This window comes from Natrix helvetica (genome assembly GCF_964273705.1).
Source record: "Natrix helvetica genome assembly, chromosome: 2".
Taxonomy (NCBI): Eukaryota; Metazoa; Chordata; class Lepidosauria; order Squamata; family Natricidae; genus Natrix; species Natrix helvetica.
This window is the reverse complement of record NC_138552.1, coordinates 263825762-263840523: the sequence shown is the minus strand read 5'-3', so window position 1 is coordinate 263840523 and position 14762 is coordinate 263825762. Positions and strand designations below refer to the sequence as shown.

The window sequence follows — 14762 nt, the reverse complement described above, 5'->3', positions numbered from 1 at the left end:
AACAAATTAATTATCCAGTTATTCAAAAATACTTATAATTATTAAACAAGATTATAAACATCTCTAGTTTTAAAAAATAAAGCTAAACAAAGTCTTAACCAAAATTTTAACCTTTTTTCAATTCATTTTTCAAAATACACTGTTAGTAATTTTTACATTTCTTTCACTTCTGTATATTATGGTGCATCACTGAAGAAATCTCAAGAGAAAACTAAATCCCATTATTTTCTCTATATTCTGTTCATCATAGCAAAATATCATCACAATTACACATCTTTAGTTTCTTACAAAAATCTCATTAAAATGTAGTCTTTCATAAACTTCACTTTTTAAACCCACATACTTACCAATAGTCAAAATTAATATTATGCTCAAATGTTTCTATATCAATAAAATAATCATTATTCATAAACCTCTGTCAATATTTATTTACTCATTCATTTATTTTTTGGGAGGGGGGTATGTGCCATCTTATTGTAAAACATTTCTGTTACAAAAATCAACAACCCTTTGGGTAAGATATAGTTCAAACATCAGTCTCTGAAAATTTAAGGTCACATCTTTCCGTTTAACCTTTGCTTAGTTTACATTGGTAAAACTGAAACCTTTCTTTTTCTCAAATTTCAATAAATATTTTAAAACAATTATATTTTGGTTTTTAGCTTTTAATACTAAATCAGAATGCTCACAAGAAATTTCCTCCTACAATTTTTTCTTTCAATAAAAACAGGACATAAGTATTTATAGAATGTCCTTTTTATCTTTAATTTCCATTTTATATTTTATTTGTTTACAGTCCACATTAATTATATCAACCTTAGCTTCTAAGGATCATAACAATATGTTAATAATCCCATTTATAGAAATGTGATTTATTTTTTAAAAACTGCATAATCACACACACAAAAGAAAATAGAAAAATCCAAAACTTTGTCTTGTTCTAAAAGCTAAAGGCAAATCCCAAATTGATTTTTTTCAGTCCAAACTAACTTCTGAAATATTGAAAATCACCAGGAGATAAGACTTCATGTTTGAGGGAAACCACTCTTCAATTTAAAGATTAATACATTAAATAAAGTGCTTACAAAATAAATCAGGTTTAGTGTTTGTTTGTCCTGGCTGAACTACAGCATTTAACTTGAAACCCCACCTCCCAACTCACCAGCAATCATAAAAACATCCTTTTTGTGATCTTTAAAGCATCAGCTGTCTGTAGGTCTTACGAGTTGATTTTTTTTTGGGGGGGGGGGGGGAATTCTCCTTATATCTAGGTAATTCTTCAGGCTTCTGGAAATCTGCCTGGGCCCCAAAAACATAACTCAGCCTGGACTGCCACTTCAGGGAAGCTCTTTAACCCATCATTTCCCCATCAGAAATTACAAAATAAAATTTAAATATGAGTTTAAGGATAATAAAAATAAACTTCTAATATAAATATATACATATATTTATATAATGTATATGTATACATTATATATAATGTATAATATCAATCTTACACAGCAAAAGACCCGAATACAACAAGACCAGCATATTTATATAAATATATATTTATTTACACGCGCACACACAGAGCAAAAGGCTAATTAGAATGCAAATTTTGGAAAGCTACAATAGACTAGAGGTCAAGATGTATTTTAAATGAGATTTTGAAATAAATTGTAAGAATCCCTTGGGAAAACTCTTTTGTTTTGAATTCTTTAAAAACACATGATGATGGGACTTTGAAGGTTGGACACTAGAGGGAATCAGAAGAACTGAAGATTAATTGTAGAAGAACATATAAATTCGAATTACTAATATAGAAAATTCTTTTAAAATTGGATGTAATGAAGGTTATTTGTGAACAATGGACTCCAAAGTTAATTTTAAGAGTGTCTGCCATTATAGACACTTTTTTTAAAAAAAAGTCAGCAGGAGAATTTTACTGTATTTCGGAAATAATTTAGAAAATACATTTTTTTCCACCAAAACATGGCTGCATAAACTTGTGGGCAGGTTACTACAATCATACCTACTCATATCCTTAAACATAGTCACAGAAAGTGTCTGGGCACTAAACTGTCAAAAAAGGAACAAATCCTAATATTCAAATAAATGTAATTCTAATAGCTTAAGAAGAAGAGAAAATGTGAATGCAAATAATAATAGAATAGATTTCTACTCCTGAGTTTCCTAGAATTTACAAAATAGCTTACTTTATAATTGCTTAATAGTAACTGCTTTTGGAAGAAATATATTTGATGATAAATTATGCTAAAAGTTGTTGAGGGTGTATAGGTGTCCTAAGGAAATGTACCGGCACATAAATAGATGAAATAATGTAGACACCAATTAGAGAGATTTATAAAACACATTTTAAATTAAACTAACTCCATATATGATTAGTGTGGATAGATGAGGTAAAGTCTTGAACAATGATGATTCTTAACTGTGTACTGGAATTCAAAGTTGAGAGTCTCAGGGAAACATGTTAGATAAGGTAAAGTTAGTAGGGCAGCATAGGAATCTTGGGAGAGAAGACAATAGCTTCTCAAAAGATTGCCATTGATCAAAGAAGTGACCACCAAGAACTGAATTATATTTCCAGGTTTCCCATGCCCACTCTTCATGAATTTAATCCTTAGGGTCCTTAAAAGTTGTAAATTTAAATTTCTAGTTGCTAAAGTTTCAGAAGTTCAGTGTCTCTCAAAATGCAAGATATAATTCTTTTTAAAAAAAAAAAGATTGTTATATGTGAATGCATGTATGTGAGATAGATGCAACCTAATTGGCAGCTGATAATTTACAGTTTCTTTATGTAGCTGTTGTTTACTATTAAGTTATTATCATTTACTATTAATTAATTTTTGTTTACTGTCTACAGGTATCAAAAAGTATGTTGTTGGCTTAATTATCAAGACCTCCTCTGACCCAACATGTGTTGAAGTGAGTAAAAGTTCCTTGGGGATACGAAGATGGTTCTTGTAAATTAAATAGGATATATCTTAATTTCTTTATTTTTCTCCCTTATCTGTTCCCTTCTCCCTCATTCAGAAAGAGAAAGTATACATTGGGAAATTGAACATGATTCTTGTTCAGGTGAGTCGAATTTCTGGTCTTTATATATTATTTAATCTGGGGTAATAATTGTTCACTATATTCACTTTTCATATTTTGCAGATACTAAAACAAGAATGGCCAAAACATTGGCCAACATTCATCAGTGATATTGTTGGGGCCAGCAGAACAAGTGAAAGCCTTTGCCAGAACAACATGGTCATCTTGAAGCTATTGAGTGAAGAAGTTTTTGATTTTTCCAGTGGACAGATAACTCAAGTGAAAGCCAAACATTTAAAGGACAGGCAAGTGATTAATATAAGGAGTATACCAGAAATGCAAGTCTGAATTGTAATTAAAAACAAATCAAATTCTCCACCTAATGTCAAAGATCCTTGAACATAAGAAGGTGGTATCAGTTAACATACATTTTGTTGAATTGTGTTCCTTGATACCAAGAAGCAATTACTTCCCATTTCCTCTGTCATAGTCTCTTTCCTGTGCCAAAGAAGATACATGCCAGACAACTCCATAGTAGCTGAGCTGCCTCACTTAAAAAATGATGAGCCTTTTTCTATTTTGTCCAGAACTTCCTACCTCAGTAGTCATTCTGCATCTTTGGTGAACACGCAGAATTTCCTTTGGTGATTCTGCCAGTTTTATCTTTACCTTTTCTGTTTTGGGGAGAAAAGGGCTAGTAAAATTTTTAGATTAACAGCTGGAGATTTCCAGTTTCTTATGGATACACATAGACTGTTGAACTTCTAATCATGGTCTTTGTCTTGAATATATTTATAAGGGTTTGATAAGTGCCCTGTTGTCATTTAACTGTTTGTATTTTAAAGTTGTGCTGTAGAAATTGAGCTTTTATTTTAGTAGCTAAATGTTAATTCTATCATTTAATTCATATTTAGCAATTGAATTGGCAATAATATGGCATGCTAATACAAACAGCTAGAGAAGAACCCCTCATTTCATTAGGTGCTGAAGGGCCCCTTATTTCACTAGGTGCAGTGGGAGTGGACAAGATACTTGGAGTTCTCTGTTGGGACTTCCCTTCTTAATAACAACTTGCCCATCCAGGGTGACGGTGATTCCCATTCATGAGCTCCTGGATGCTTACAAAGACTATTCCAAAAGCCTTTGGGGATTGATTAATGTTATATATATATATACATATACACATACACACATACATACATACATACATACATACATACATACATACATACATACATATAGAGAGAGGGGGGGAGGGGGAGTTTGAATGAAAATAAAACATACTGTCCCCGTACATCAAAAATAGTGTATATGGGGTGTACTTACTTTCTCACACAACCATAACTTATGCATTAATATCTACATTCCATCTTAGTCCTAAATACTAAGGTGATAAATGAACTGCCTAATACTAAACCTGATTATTTTCTCTTGCTACTAGCATGTGCAATGAATTCTCACAGATATTTCAGCTATGTCAATTTGTGATGGTAAGTTTTATAATATAATTGTTGTTTATAAGATACTACTTCAAAATATAGGTGGATTTGCTCACATATCATTTTATTAACAGGAGAACTCTCAAAATGCTCCTCTTGTTCATGCAACATTGGAAACTTTACTTCGTTTTCTCAACTGGATTCCACTGGGCTATATTTTTGAGACCAAATTGATCAGTACATTAATATACAAAGTGAGTACTTGCTATGTGTAGATTAATTTACTGAGAACAAAAAATAGATCTTGAGTTTGCCTAATAAACAAGACATTGCAGCTTATGTTGTTTTTTTCTTCTTTTATAGTTTTTAAATGTTCCTATGTTCCGAAATGTTTCTTTGAAATGCCTAACAGAAATTGCTGGTGTCAGTGTGAGTCAGTATGAGGAACAATTTGTCACACTCTTCACTTTAACCATGATGCAGTTGAAACAGGTAACTTTCACATTCAACTATTGATCTTTTCTATTTGCCTGTTAAGTAAGTAGCAGGTTTCCTTATATATGTCCTGCTCATATTGAATAAGCTGCTCTTGGCTTGTTTAAAAGCATTTCCCCTACAAAAGCCTTCTTTTTTAATTCTGACCAACTGCAAAGGCTTGAATACACAAATACACATTAATAACTATACAAAATGTTACATGCATGGTAATATATACATTTTTAGATTAACAACTGGAGATTGCTAGTTTCTTATGGATACACATAACTGTTATGTTGAACTAATTTCTAATCACTGTCTTTGTCTTGAATATATTTATAAGGATTTTATAAGGGCTGTATTTAGACTCAATCTTGAAAGGAGATAATTAGCTTTGGGCTAGACTTCGATGTAAGACCTGAGATCCTTTTGGCCCTACATGCTTCAGAGTGTAACTCCTAATTTAATTTATTTGCTGCCCAGAATCATTTCTTATGAATGGATAGCTATATAAATTTGATTAATAAAAATGTATAAGAGGTTAAGTTCCTATGTCATTCAGAAAAGTCAGGACTGTCATTCAAAATCTTTTATGAATTTATTTTTCTATTCCACCTACCATTTGGAACTACTTTATTTACTTTATTACTACTATCTACTACTACTAGAAAATATAGCCATGTTTAATCACAGATAGATAGCTTATTAAGTGCAGTTTCTACTCACAATCTGCTGAAATTCTTTCATTGGAAAATCTTACCTCTGACTTTCGTAGCATCTGGTCCACTTAGAAGTTCTCCTGGTCTCAAAAATTGATGTAGCCATTCAGGAAATTTTACAGAGTGTCCCAGCCTGCCTGCTTGGATAGAAGAGACATAAATATACAAGAGCATTATGTCATTTTAGTTAAATAATCAGAAATGTATTTGTGTTGATGCACAGAAAGTTATTTTATTAATTGAGTTTGCTTGTGTGTTATTCACTCCCGAAGGCTTTTGATAGCTAACTTTGATCGTTTATAAATATATAAAATAACGATCATATTCATATAAAGAATGTAAATACCATGTGACAGTGAACCTCAGCTGCAATTAGAATACCCCTCTCCCATGAAAATAGAAAGGATTTTATTAAAATCTAAGCGGGATAGAGTCAATTAAATCTCTCTGATAGGAAGAAGTTAAAAAGAGCAATGGGCTACTGAACTTTGCTGATAGGTCCAAAATTGTCCAAAACAGTCAGATGAAGCAAAAATTTCCTGATTAAATGTGAAAGGAACACTGCTCATTTAAAGAAGCATTGATTACTGACTGGATGCAATCTCCTGCCAATTCATGGTGAGACTCACCGACATAAAATAATTCTAATTCATAAAACAAGGACCCCCCCCCCCCCCCATCATCTCTAAGGGTGATGTCCAGCTGGAATCCAGTTCTCCTCATGTTTATGAGTGGTTTTGTCTGCCAAATGCTGCAAGAATTCTTCACAGTGTTTCTTCAAATGGTCTTGATGAATATTCTTCTATTGAAGTTACCTTAAAAAAGCCAAAGAGTAGCATTAAGCTAGTCCCATAGCTGTAGCAAAATGCTTTTTTTCTGCTGCTTGAATCACCTCTGTATATACACCAATGTAAGTTCATGCTTGCACAGATCAGACTGAAGATGGATCTTCCTCCAGGGACATTCAATGCATATCTACTATTCAATTTTCCTTAACTGCTCAGTAACCAGTGAGTTGCAGTGAACATGTGAACAAGAAATGCCTCTCCAGTACAAACCAGTCCAACACTCCGCCGACCTCTTTATTCCAGGAGATGACAAGAATTTAATCTGAAAAGCCCACCAAATCCTTGAGAAAAGATCTCTTAAAAGCCACAAGATCTATAAAACAGCTGTAGCAGACTGATTTAATAGGTGCTCCTCTATTGCAGGGGGGAGTCGCACTACAAAATTCCATAGCATAGTGTGAGATCTCTCATGTGTCAATGCCATGATTACCATAGCAGCCATGAATTCCAGAGCCACTCCAGTTTGGCTGAAGAAACTTAGGTTCCCGTTACTGTATCTGGGAAAACTCCATTATCACAACGATCAAGTTAAGCAGCAACAGTAATGCATACAAGCAGCAAACCAAATTGGGGTCTCTAGCCCAGCCGAATATATTCCAAATATCTTTAGTGTAGCACATCTTAAGTCTGAGATTACAACTTCTCGCTACCTGCTGCTTCTCCAGGAACTGCATCTATTGCAAATGTCAAAAATCAGGTGAACAGATTTCCAACAGAGAAACATGTCATCCTCTTGCACTCAGAAAGTACAGTAAAAGGATTTGTTAATTGCTCAAAATCAGCCTTAACGCTATATCTCTGAATAATATACTATCTTCAGTTGAAAATACATGTGGGACTTGCAAGTGGACTCAAATTTCATTCCTCTCAGTTAAATTATTCATAGCTTCAATCCAAAGAAAAATAAATCAGAATATTTAAGCAAAGCTTTGTTACAGTCAGTGTGGAAGTATTAGTTGTCATTACTGAAGTCTAGTCTTGTATATGTATGAGAACTTCCATGAGTTTCTCAAATGAAAGTTGTGTAACAAGTATTTTATAATTCTAGGGCAGCCATTCTTAACGGGTTCTTTGGAAGGTTATAATTTTTAAAAATACATTTTTTGACCTTTATACACTGCAATGCTAGTGCTCAAATTTTAATGCTCTGACACTTGGTGGCAACCTGCTGTTTTGCTGTTGTAATTTTTGTAAAACAGGTTAGAAGTGAATTGTATATCCAAGTTTTCATACAAATTTTATGTAAGGATTTATTGAAATCAGAATTTTTTTTCAAGGGTTTCTCCAAGATAAAAAGGTTAAGAAAGTCTGCTCTGGGGAATAAATACAATGTAATGTCTTCATTTATGTATGTTTTATGTCATACACAAAAATAACATTATTAGCAGGACTTTAAGTTCAAGATTATAACTACATTTTACTTTCTTAGATGCTTCCTTTGAACACCAATATTCGACTGGCATATTCCAATGGAAAAGATGATGAACAGAATTTCATTCAGAATCTCAGCTTGTTTCTCTGTACCTTTTTAAAAGAGCATGGTCAGCTTATAGAAAAACGTTTAAATCTCAGAGAGACGTTAATGGAAGTAAGCTCCTTTTTATTTTTATTCACACCTATGTCAAATTGAAGATGTGGAGTTAAGTTCATTTTGCACCTTGTACAACGAAATTAAATGCCATCTTCAGTGTACATTATAACTATAAAAATAAAACACAAACACACATCCTTCACATTCTATACAATTGAATTGAAAACCTGATATTGCATTTGTATTGCACTATACAGTAGAATTCAATATTGTTACTGCCCTGGGATAGAAACTGTTTTTCAGCAACAATGTTAACCCTCTGGAGCGCTATCCTATCTGCCACTGTGCAGTTGGCAAACCATGCACAAGTGCAGTAAGTTAAAATACTTTCTATGGTGCAACGGTAGAAGGTCACCAGCAGTTTTTCATTCAGTTATTGTTTCCTGAGAAGACTCAGGTATTATAATTTCTGCTGGGCCCTTTTGACTAGTGCTGCAATGTGAGTGCCTCAGGTCAAGTCATCTTTTATGATAACACCCAGAAACTTAAAACTGGCCACTTGCTCCACTCAGTCTTTAAGCACTCGGCCAGAGATACTAGCAGGACTGGCAACCTTTTTAAGGTCCACAGCTCTCAGAATGCTCCTCACTCCAGTTCGTCCACAAGTAGGTGGGGGCTACAATGATCTGGTGGTTGTATTTTAGCTGTCTCTGATGTCTCCACTTCAAAGCTAGCAAAGAAATGATTCAGCTCCTCTGCCAACAAAGTATCCCCCTCAGCATGGATGACATTGGTCGGTTGATGGTTGGTAATTTGTTGAATCCCTTGTCACACCTGCCTCATGTTATTACTATAAAAATTATCCTCAATCTTCCTCTTAAAAGCAGTCTTGGTCTTCCGAATACCTTCCTCAGACTAGCTCTGGCAACACTGTATCTTGCCCCATCACTGGACCTAAAGGCCTTGGTCCTGTCACGCAAGAGGCACTGGACTTACTTTCTTTGGAGAACAAATACCAAGACTTGGTTTAATGCAAGATGTAAAATAGACCAATTGCTTATTTCTATTCCATTTTAGTTTATCTTTCTATCTCATAAGTTTGATTAAAAGTATATTGAGAGGTGGGAGTCAAACATGATGGCTGTCCAACTGTGAGTAGGAAACCTGATAAATCAATATCTCAAGCATTCTGTCAACTAGGCAGTTGTTCCAATCCAGATATTTATCTTCTATCCGATCAGTGCAGGTACTGTAACTGCATAAGAAATTGTAAAGTTTTTTTTTTAATCTGGCTGTCACTTTTTTTCTTTTTTTTAAACTATTTTTATCTCTCAGCCTTTCAGATATCATGGTAAAATAATACAGATGAACATAGTTAAGGTTTTTGATTGATTGGTGATTAGGAAGTGGGGGTGGTCTATCCTAAAGAAGAAAACCATGTGTTTAGCTTCATAATATAAGAGCGTAACAGTTTACAGGAAAATATATGAACATTGCGCAAAAGCCATTTTGCTTTCAAATTTTAAAGGCAAAACTGGGACTGCACATTGGGTATTATAGGGCTATATGCAGCTGGTGACATTGATTATGCTTACAGATGCTTCTTGTGGGGCTCAGATAAGGGAGATGTAACTCATGACCATATCTCATTTATCTGGTTTTGATACTATCAATCATGGAATCCTGTTGGATTATCCTGGGTATGGAAGGCACTGTGGTAACCTTATCTCCCAGGACAATTGTGATTATGAGATGGTAGTTAAGCCTTACTTTGTGCACTTCCTCAGGGATTAGCATTTTCCCTGCTCCTATTTATAATCTCCACATGAGGCTTGAGAAGAAATAATATTAATATGGGGCCAGATATCAATATACAGATGTTACCAGTTGACCTCTGGTGAATTAGGTGATATTGTGGTAAATCTGTTCCATTGCCATTACCTGAAAATGAGCCTTGCAAGCCCCCTCCCCCAAATAAGCCCTAGTGAAGAGGGTGGGGGTGGCCAGCACAGGAGGTGGCAAGCGTACATGAGTTGACTGGCAGCAGCTTGCACAGCCCAGGTGAGTTGATTACTTATCCAAGCAGAGGTGGAGGGAGGCACGCAATTTGGACAACCATGTCGGTTGTGGGAAAGCCGAATGTTGATGGGCCAGAGTGGGCAGGTGTCCACGAGAGGCTCATTTTTGAGTCTCTTGGCTTGCGTGCAGCATGTCAAGATTGCCTTCCTTCCGCGCCTCTGCCTCCATCTGCTGCCAGTGCAGCCATGCGAAGCCCATCAACTCAGCTTTCCCACAGCGCATCTGGATTGCTTGCTTCTCTCCTGCGCCTCTACATCTGCTGCTGGTACAGGAAATCAACTCACCTGCACTGCACAAGCTGCGCAGCCCCAGAGTGCGCTGACCAAGGAACTGGTGGGCTGCAGGTGCTACGATACTATCAGTCCCCTCATGCTTCCCACCTCTTGTGAATACGCCAGGGGCAGGGCGCCCAGCCAGACTGATCACCATGAAATTGTGCTTCCCTGAAAATAAGCCCTAGTGCTTATTTTGGAGCCCAAAAATTATAATACCGGGTCTTATTTTCTGGGAAACACTATAAGTGGCCATTAGATTATGGATGGGAAGAAACTAACACTAACAAAAGCAAATTATTTTGGATTTAAGCACTTTATATTTCTGGAGATTCACTTGGAAATGAACTTTCTTATACAAATTTTGTGCATAATTTGGGAGTCCTCATGCTGCCTTTACTTAACAAGCAACTGAAACCACAGCTTGAAGAATGTTTGCGTAGATGCAAATGCAGCATAATCAGGATGTCCTTCTCCAAGTCACTCATGACTTAGTCACCTCTCACTTGGACTGCTCTACATGGGATTCCACCTAGAAACAAGAGCTTAGTCCAAAATACAGTGGCACAAATTTATTTAATGTATTTATATATCACATTTACATCCCAATGCAGTTGTATGTATTTCTGGTTGCAGTTCAAGATATTGGCTATTATTTGCAAAGCTCTGCATGACGGGGCCTAGAAACTTAAAGGAATGCCATTCTCCAATTAAGTGATGTCATATTATGGGACTTTAGGAACAAATCTGCTTTGTGGCTGCCTCTGCACCCTTATAATAGCATTCTTCAGAAAAATTGCATTGATCTTGGGAGTAGATTGATTTGTGGACACTCTTCAAATATTGTCTTAATTTTGGTTGATTGTGGAGTTTTGTTTCCCCAACATGCTTCCATGTTTCTTGTATTACTTTTCCCCTTGTCTATTGTTTTAAATTGCATTCATTTAATGTTCTACATTACCTAGAGGCCCTTCTATGGTTAGGTAGCTTATAGGTAACGGTTGAATGGATGAATGAAACTGCCTGCCCTGATTTAGGAATTATTTCATCTGAACATGTTCCATGTTCTTTTTTTCTGTGTAGTGATCAGTATGAATAAACTATTTGCTCCTTTTTTGGATGGATGGATGGAAGTTTCTGAAAATGTAAATATAGACAGATTAGAGCAGAAACAGCCTTTTTTATTCACTCGCCTCATCTGTGGTGATTTGCAATTTCATGCAATAACTTAAATGACAAAATAAAAAACATTAAATGCTGGAATTCTATGAGATTTTAATGTACTTGATTTCAGCAATTTTTTAATTTTCTTTTTGCAGAAGGTTGTAGATAACAATTTCAGAACTACTACTTCATAACTACATTTTAGGGATATTTTGAAATAATCTGGCCAATTTCTAAACCTTTTATTAATTAAGCTCCAAAATAAATTTATATTAGGCTCTCCATTACATGTTGCTGGTATCTGAAGTAGAAGAAACTGAAATCTTCAAGATTTGTCTGGAGTATTGGAATCATCTGGCTGCTGAATTATATAGAGAGAGTCCATTTTCAACATCAGCTTCTCCATTGCTATCTGGAACTCAACATTTTGATGTTCCTCCCCGGAGACAACTGTATTTGCCTGTGCTGTCTAAGGTAATTGTAATCACCAGTTTATTTATACTTTCTATAAGTATGAAAAGAGTTTACTGCAGTACCCTACTATGATTTAGGAGCTGTGAGTTCCTGGAGATACATGGCCAGAAACTGGAGATACTCTATCTTGAACTCTAGATGGTGATTCACTACTCCACTTGGGTGTTGCGTACAATTTGGGGGTGCTTCTGGATTCCTAACTCTTTCTTGAAGAGCTGGTGATGCGGTGATCAGGCTTTATACAGCTGTGCTAATTACATTGTTTTTCCTGAATTGGGAGGACCTGCTCATGGTAATTCAAAGTTTAGTCACTCCTCAATTGGATTATTGCATCATGCTCTATATGAGGCTGTCCTTGAAAACCAGACAAGTTTCCGTTGTTTCAGAATGCAGTAGTATAGGTAGTTATGGGATTTCCACATTACACATGTGTAGCACTTCTACTCTGCAAGCTGCATTGCTTCTCTACGTAGAGGTTCCAGGTGCAATTCAGGATGCTGATTATCGCTTATAAAGTCCTGCCTGGCAATGGCCTGGTTTATTTGTTAGGTTGCCTTCTCAAGCATATCTATCCATCCAACATGCTCCAAGAGAAAAGACCTACTCTTCTCTGAAGCAATGTCATCTGTGAGATAAAGGGGACATACTTTTTGGTGGTAGCCCTTCTCCTTTGGAACAGTTACCCCAATACTACAGTTGGCCACAACCACATAGCCCTTTAAAAGGCAGCCGAGACTTGGATCTTTCCCTGGGGTTGGATCAAGATGTATAGAATTCCCAATTGAAAAGATATAGTCTATTTTAGTTCCAAATGTCATTTAATTGTTTGTTTTTATGATATATATTATTTGTCTTTATATTTTTATTTAATGATTCTGTACACTGTCCAGAGGTCATGTTTAAATTTGATAGCTGTATAAATGTTTGAAAACAATAACATTTAAAGGTGAGATGGAACAGAGAACCCAATGGGGTTGTAAGTGTGATAGTCACAGGTACACAGCCACCCACTGGTAAATGTTAAGGATTCCAGCTGTATGAGTTTTGTGCCTCAGCAAATGAGGTTTTTGGTTGCTTTCCGTAGGAATAACTGTTATCATTTTAAATGTATATCAAGTTTGTAATTTGCTTTTCAAGTCTTGTATACTGTACTATAATAATCAACAATAAATTCTGAATCATTAGATAGCATCTGCCTCATTTGGCCTATCAGTTAAATAGTGATGTGAGAAGTCTGATTTACATACTATGCTTTTTAAATATATATAATACATAGGTGCGATTATTGATGGTTAGCCGCATGGCAAAACCAGAAGAAGTACTTGTTGTAGAAAATGATCAAGGAGAAGTTGTTCGAGAATTTATGAAAGATACAGACTCTATCAACTTGTACAAGAACATGAGAGAAACATTAGGTAAATTACATTTGCATGATTATTACCTTTAATTCTGCTTTGTTAAGAAAAAAATCCCCAAAACTAAAATGTGAAAATGTATACTATTACAGTTGATAGTAAGGGATATTTTTTTCCGTTAATAGCCACAAACAAAGCCAGAGTAGAGGTTATATCATTTTCATAAGCAAAGTTATTTTAGCCATGATTCTGTAGATTGAATTTTTTTGTTGCAGCTGCTTATAATTTTTATGAAGGTGATTGGTTGTAGTTTGCATTGGTCTCCCTCAGCTCTGAAAAAAAACTAGCAAATTTTACAATTCACTCTAGCATTTCATTAAATGTTAGTGGAGAATGATATTCTGAATTCCTGGTAGTCAACTTACTTAAATTATTTCTTCCAGTTTATCTTACCCATCTGGATTATGCAGATACTGAACGAATAATGACAGAGAAGCTTCACAATCAAGTAAATGGTACTGAATGGTCATGGAAAAATCTCAATACCCTGTGTTGGGCTATAGGTTCAATAAGTGGAGCAATGCATGAAGAAGATGAGAAGAGGTTTCTTGTAACAGTAATAAAGGTATAGTAATGTATACAGTCTTTAGTAACTTCTCAGGAAACTTTATATTTTGTGAAAAGAAAATTAAGCTTTTAAGACAATTTTGCAAATACTATATATCAGGAAACATTGAACTTCTAATAAGGCTTAAATCCTAAAAAGGTTGGTGTTGTTTTCATGGAAGTCAACACCAATATTACAACTTGACTGGCAAACAGCATTTTGAATGCCTTCAAGTCCAAATACACCCTCTCATTTGTTTCTTAAATTGGAAACAAAATAATGTCTAAGCTAATTATGTGACTGATAAGTTCACTGGTTGCAGCCATCTCATTGAGGTAAAGTTGTCTCATGCAGCAGTGTCAGTGATATTCATTATTGGATTTTTTTTTAAAAAAAAATATCATCTTATGAACTAAACAACATTCCTTCACTCCCTATTCATTATTCAGACACCAGCTACTTGAAAGTGTATATTCTCTATTAAACTTTTCAAGCAGGACTGGTTCACTTGATGAGAACAAAACTAGGAGTGTCATTTTGATGGCTGCTCTTAAGTCTTTGGATGCTTTGTGAGGCTTGCTCTTTTTGCTATTCTTCTAGGAAGCAAGAACATTTTTATTCAAGTATCTGTTTTTGCTAAAGCTGGTATATATTTTTAGGTTCAGTTGAATTTGTTTACCGCGGTGTTTTATTGGTGTGTTTTCACTAGTGTACTTCTTATTACGTCTGAAATCTTCTGTTAATTGGTATATTAATGA

The 14762-nt window shown here is 35.1% G+C and overlaps 1 protein-coding gene across 6 annotated transcripts in view; it reads left to right on the top strand.

Annotated features, from left to right (window-relative positions):
- XPO1 (exportin 1) overlaps positions 1–14762 on the top strand; it is a 58431-nt gene that overhangs the window by 27012 nt on the left and 16657 nt on the right. For all 6 annotated transcript variants that reach the window (XM_081940709.1, XM_081940707.1, XM_081940706.1 and 3 more), the window contains 10 exons: positions 2867–2928; positions 3037–3081; positions 3163–3344; positions 4481–4529; positions 4613–4732; positions 4842–4970; positions 7952–8110; positions 11845–12042; positions 13319–13457; positions 13841–14022. In XM_081940709.1, coding sequence (XP_081796835.1) covers positions 2867–2928; positions 3037–3081; positions 3163–3344; positions 4481–4529; positions 4613–4732; positions 4842–4970; positions 7952–8110; positions 11845–12042; positions 13319–13457; positions 13841–14022 — 1265 coding nt within the window. The remainder of the gene's footprint in view (positions 1–2866; positions 2929–3036; positions 3082–3162; positions 3345–4480; positions 4530–4612; positions 4733–4841; positions 4971–7951; positions 8111–11844; positions 12043–13318; positions 13458–13840; positions 14023–14762) is intronic.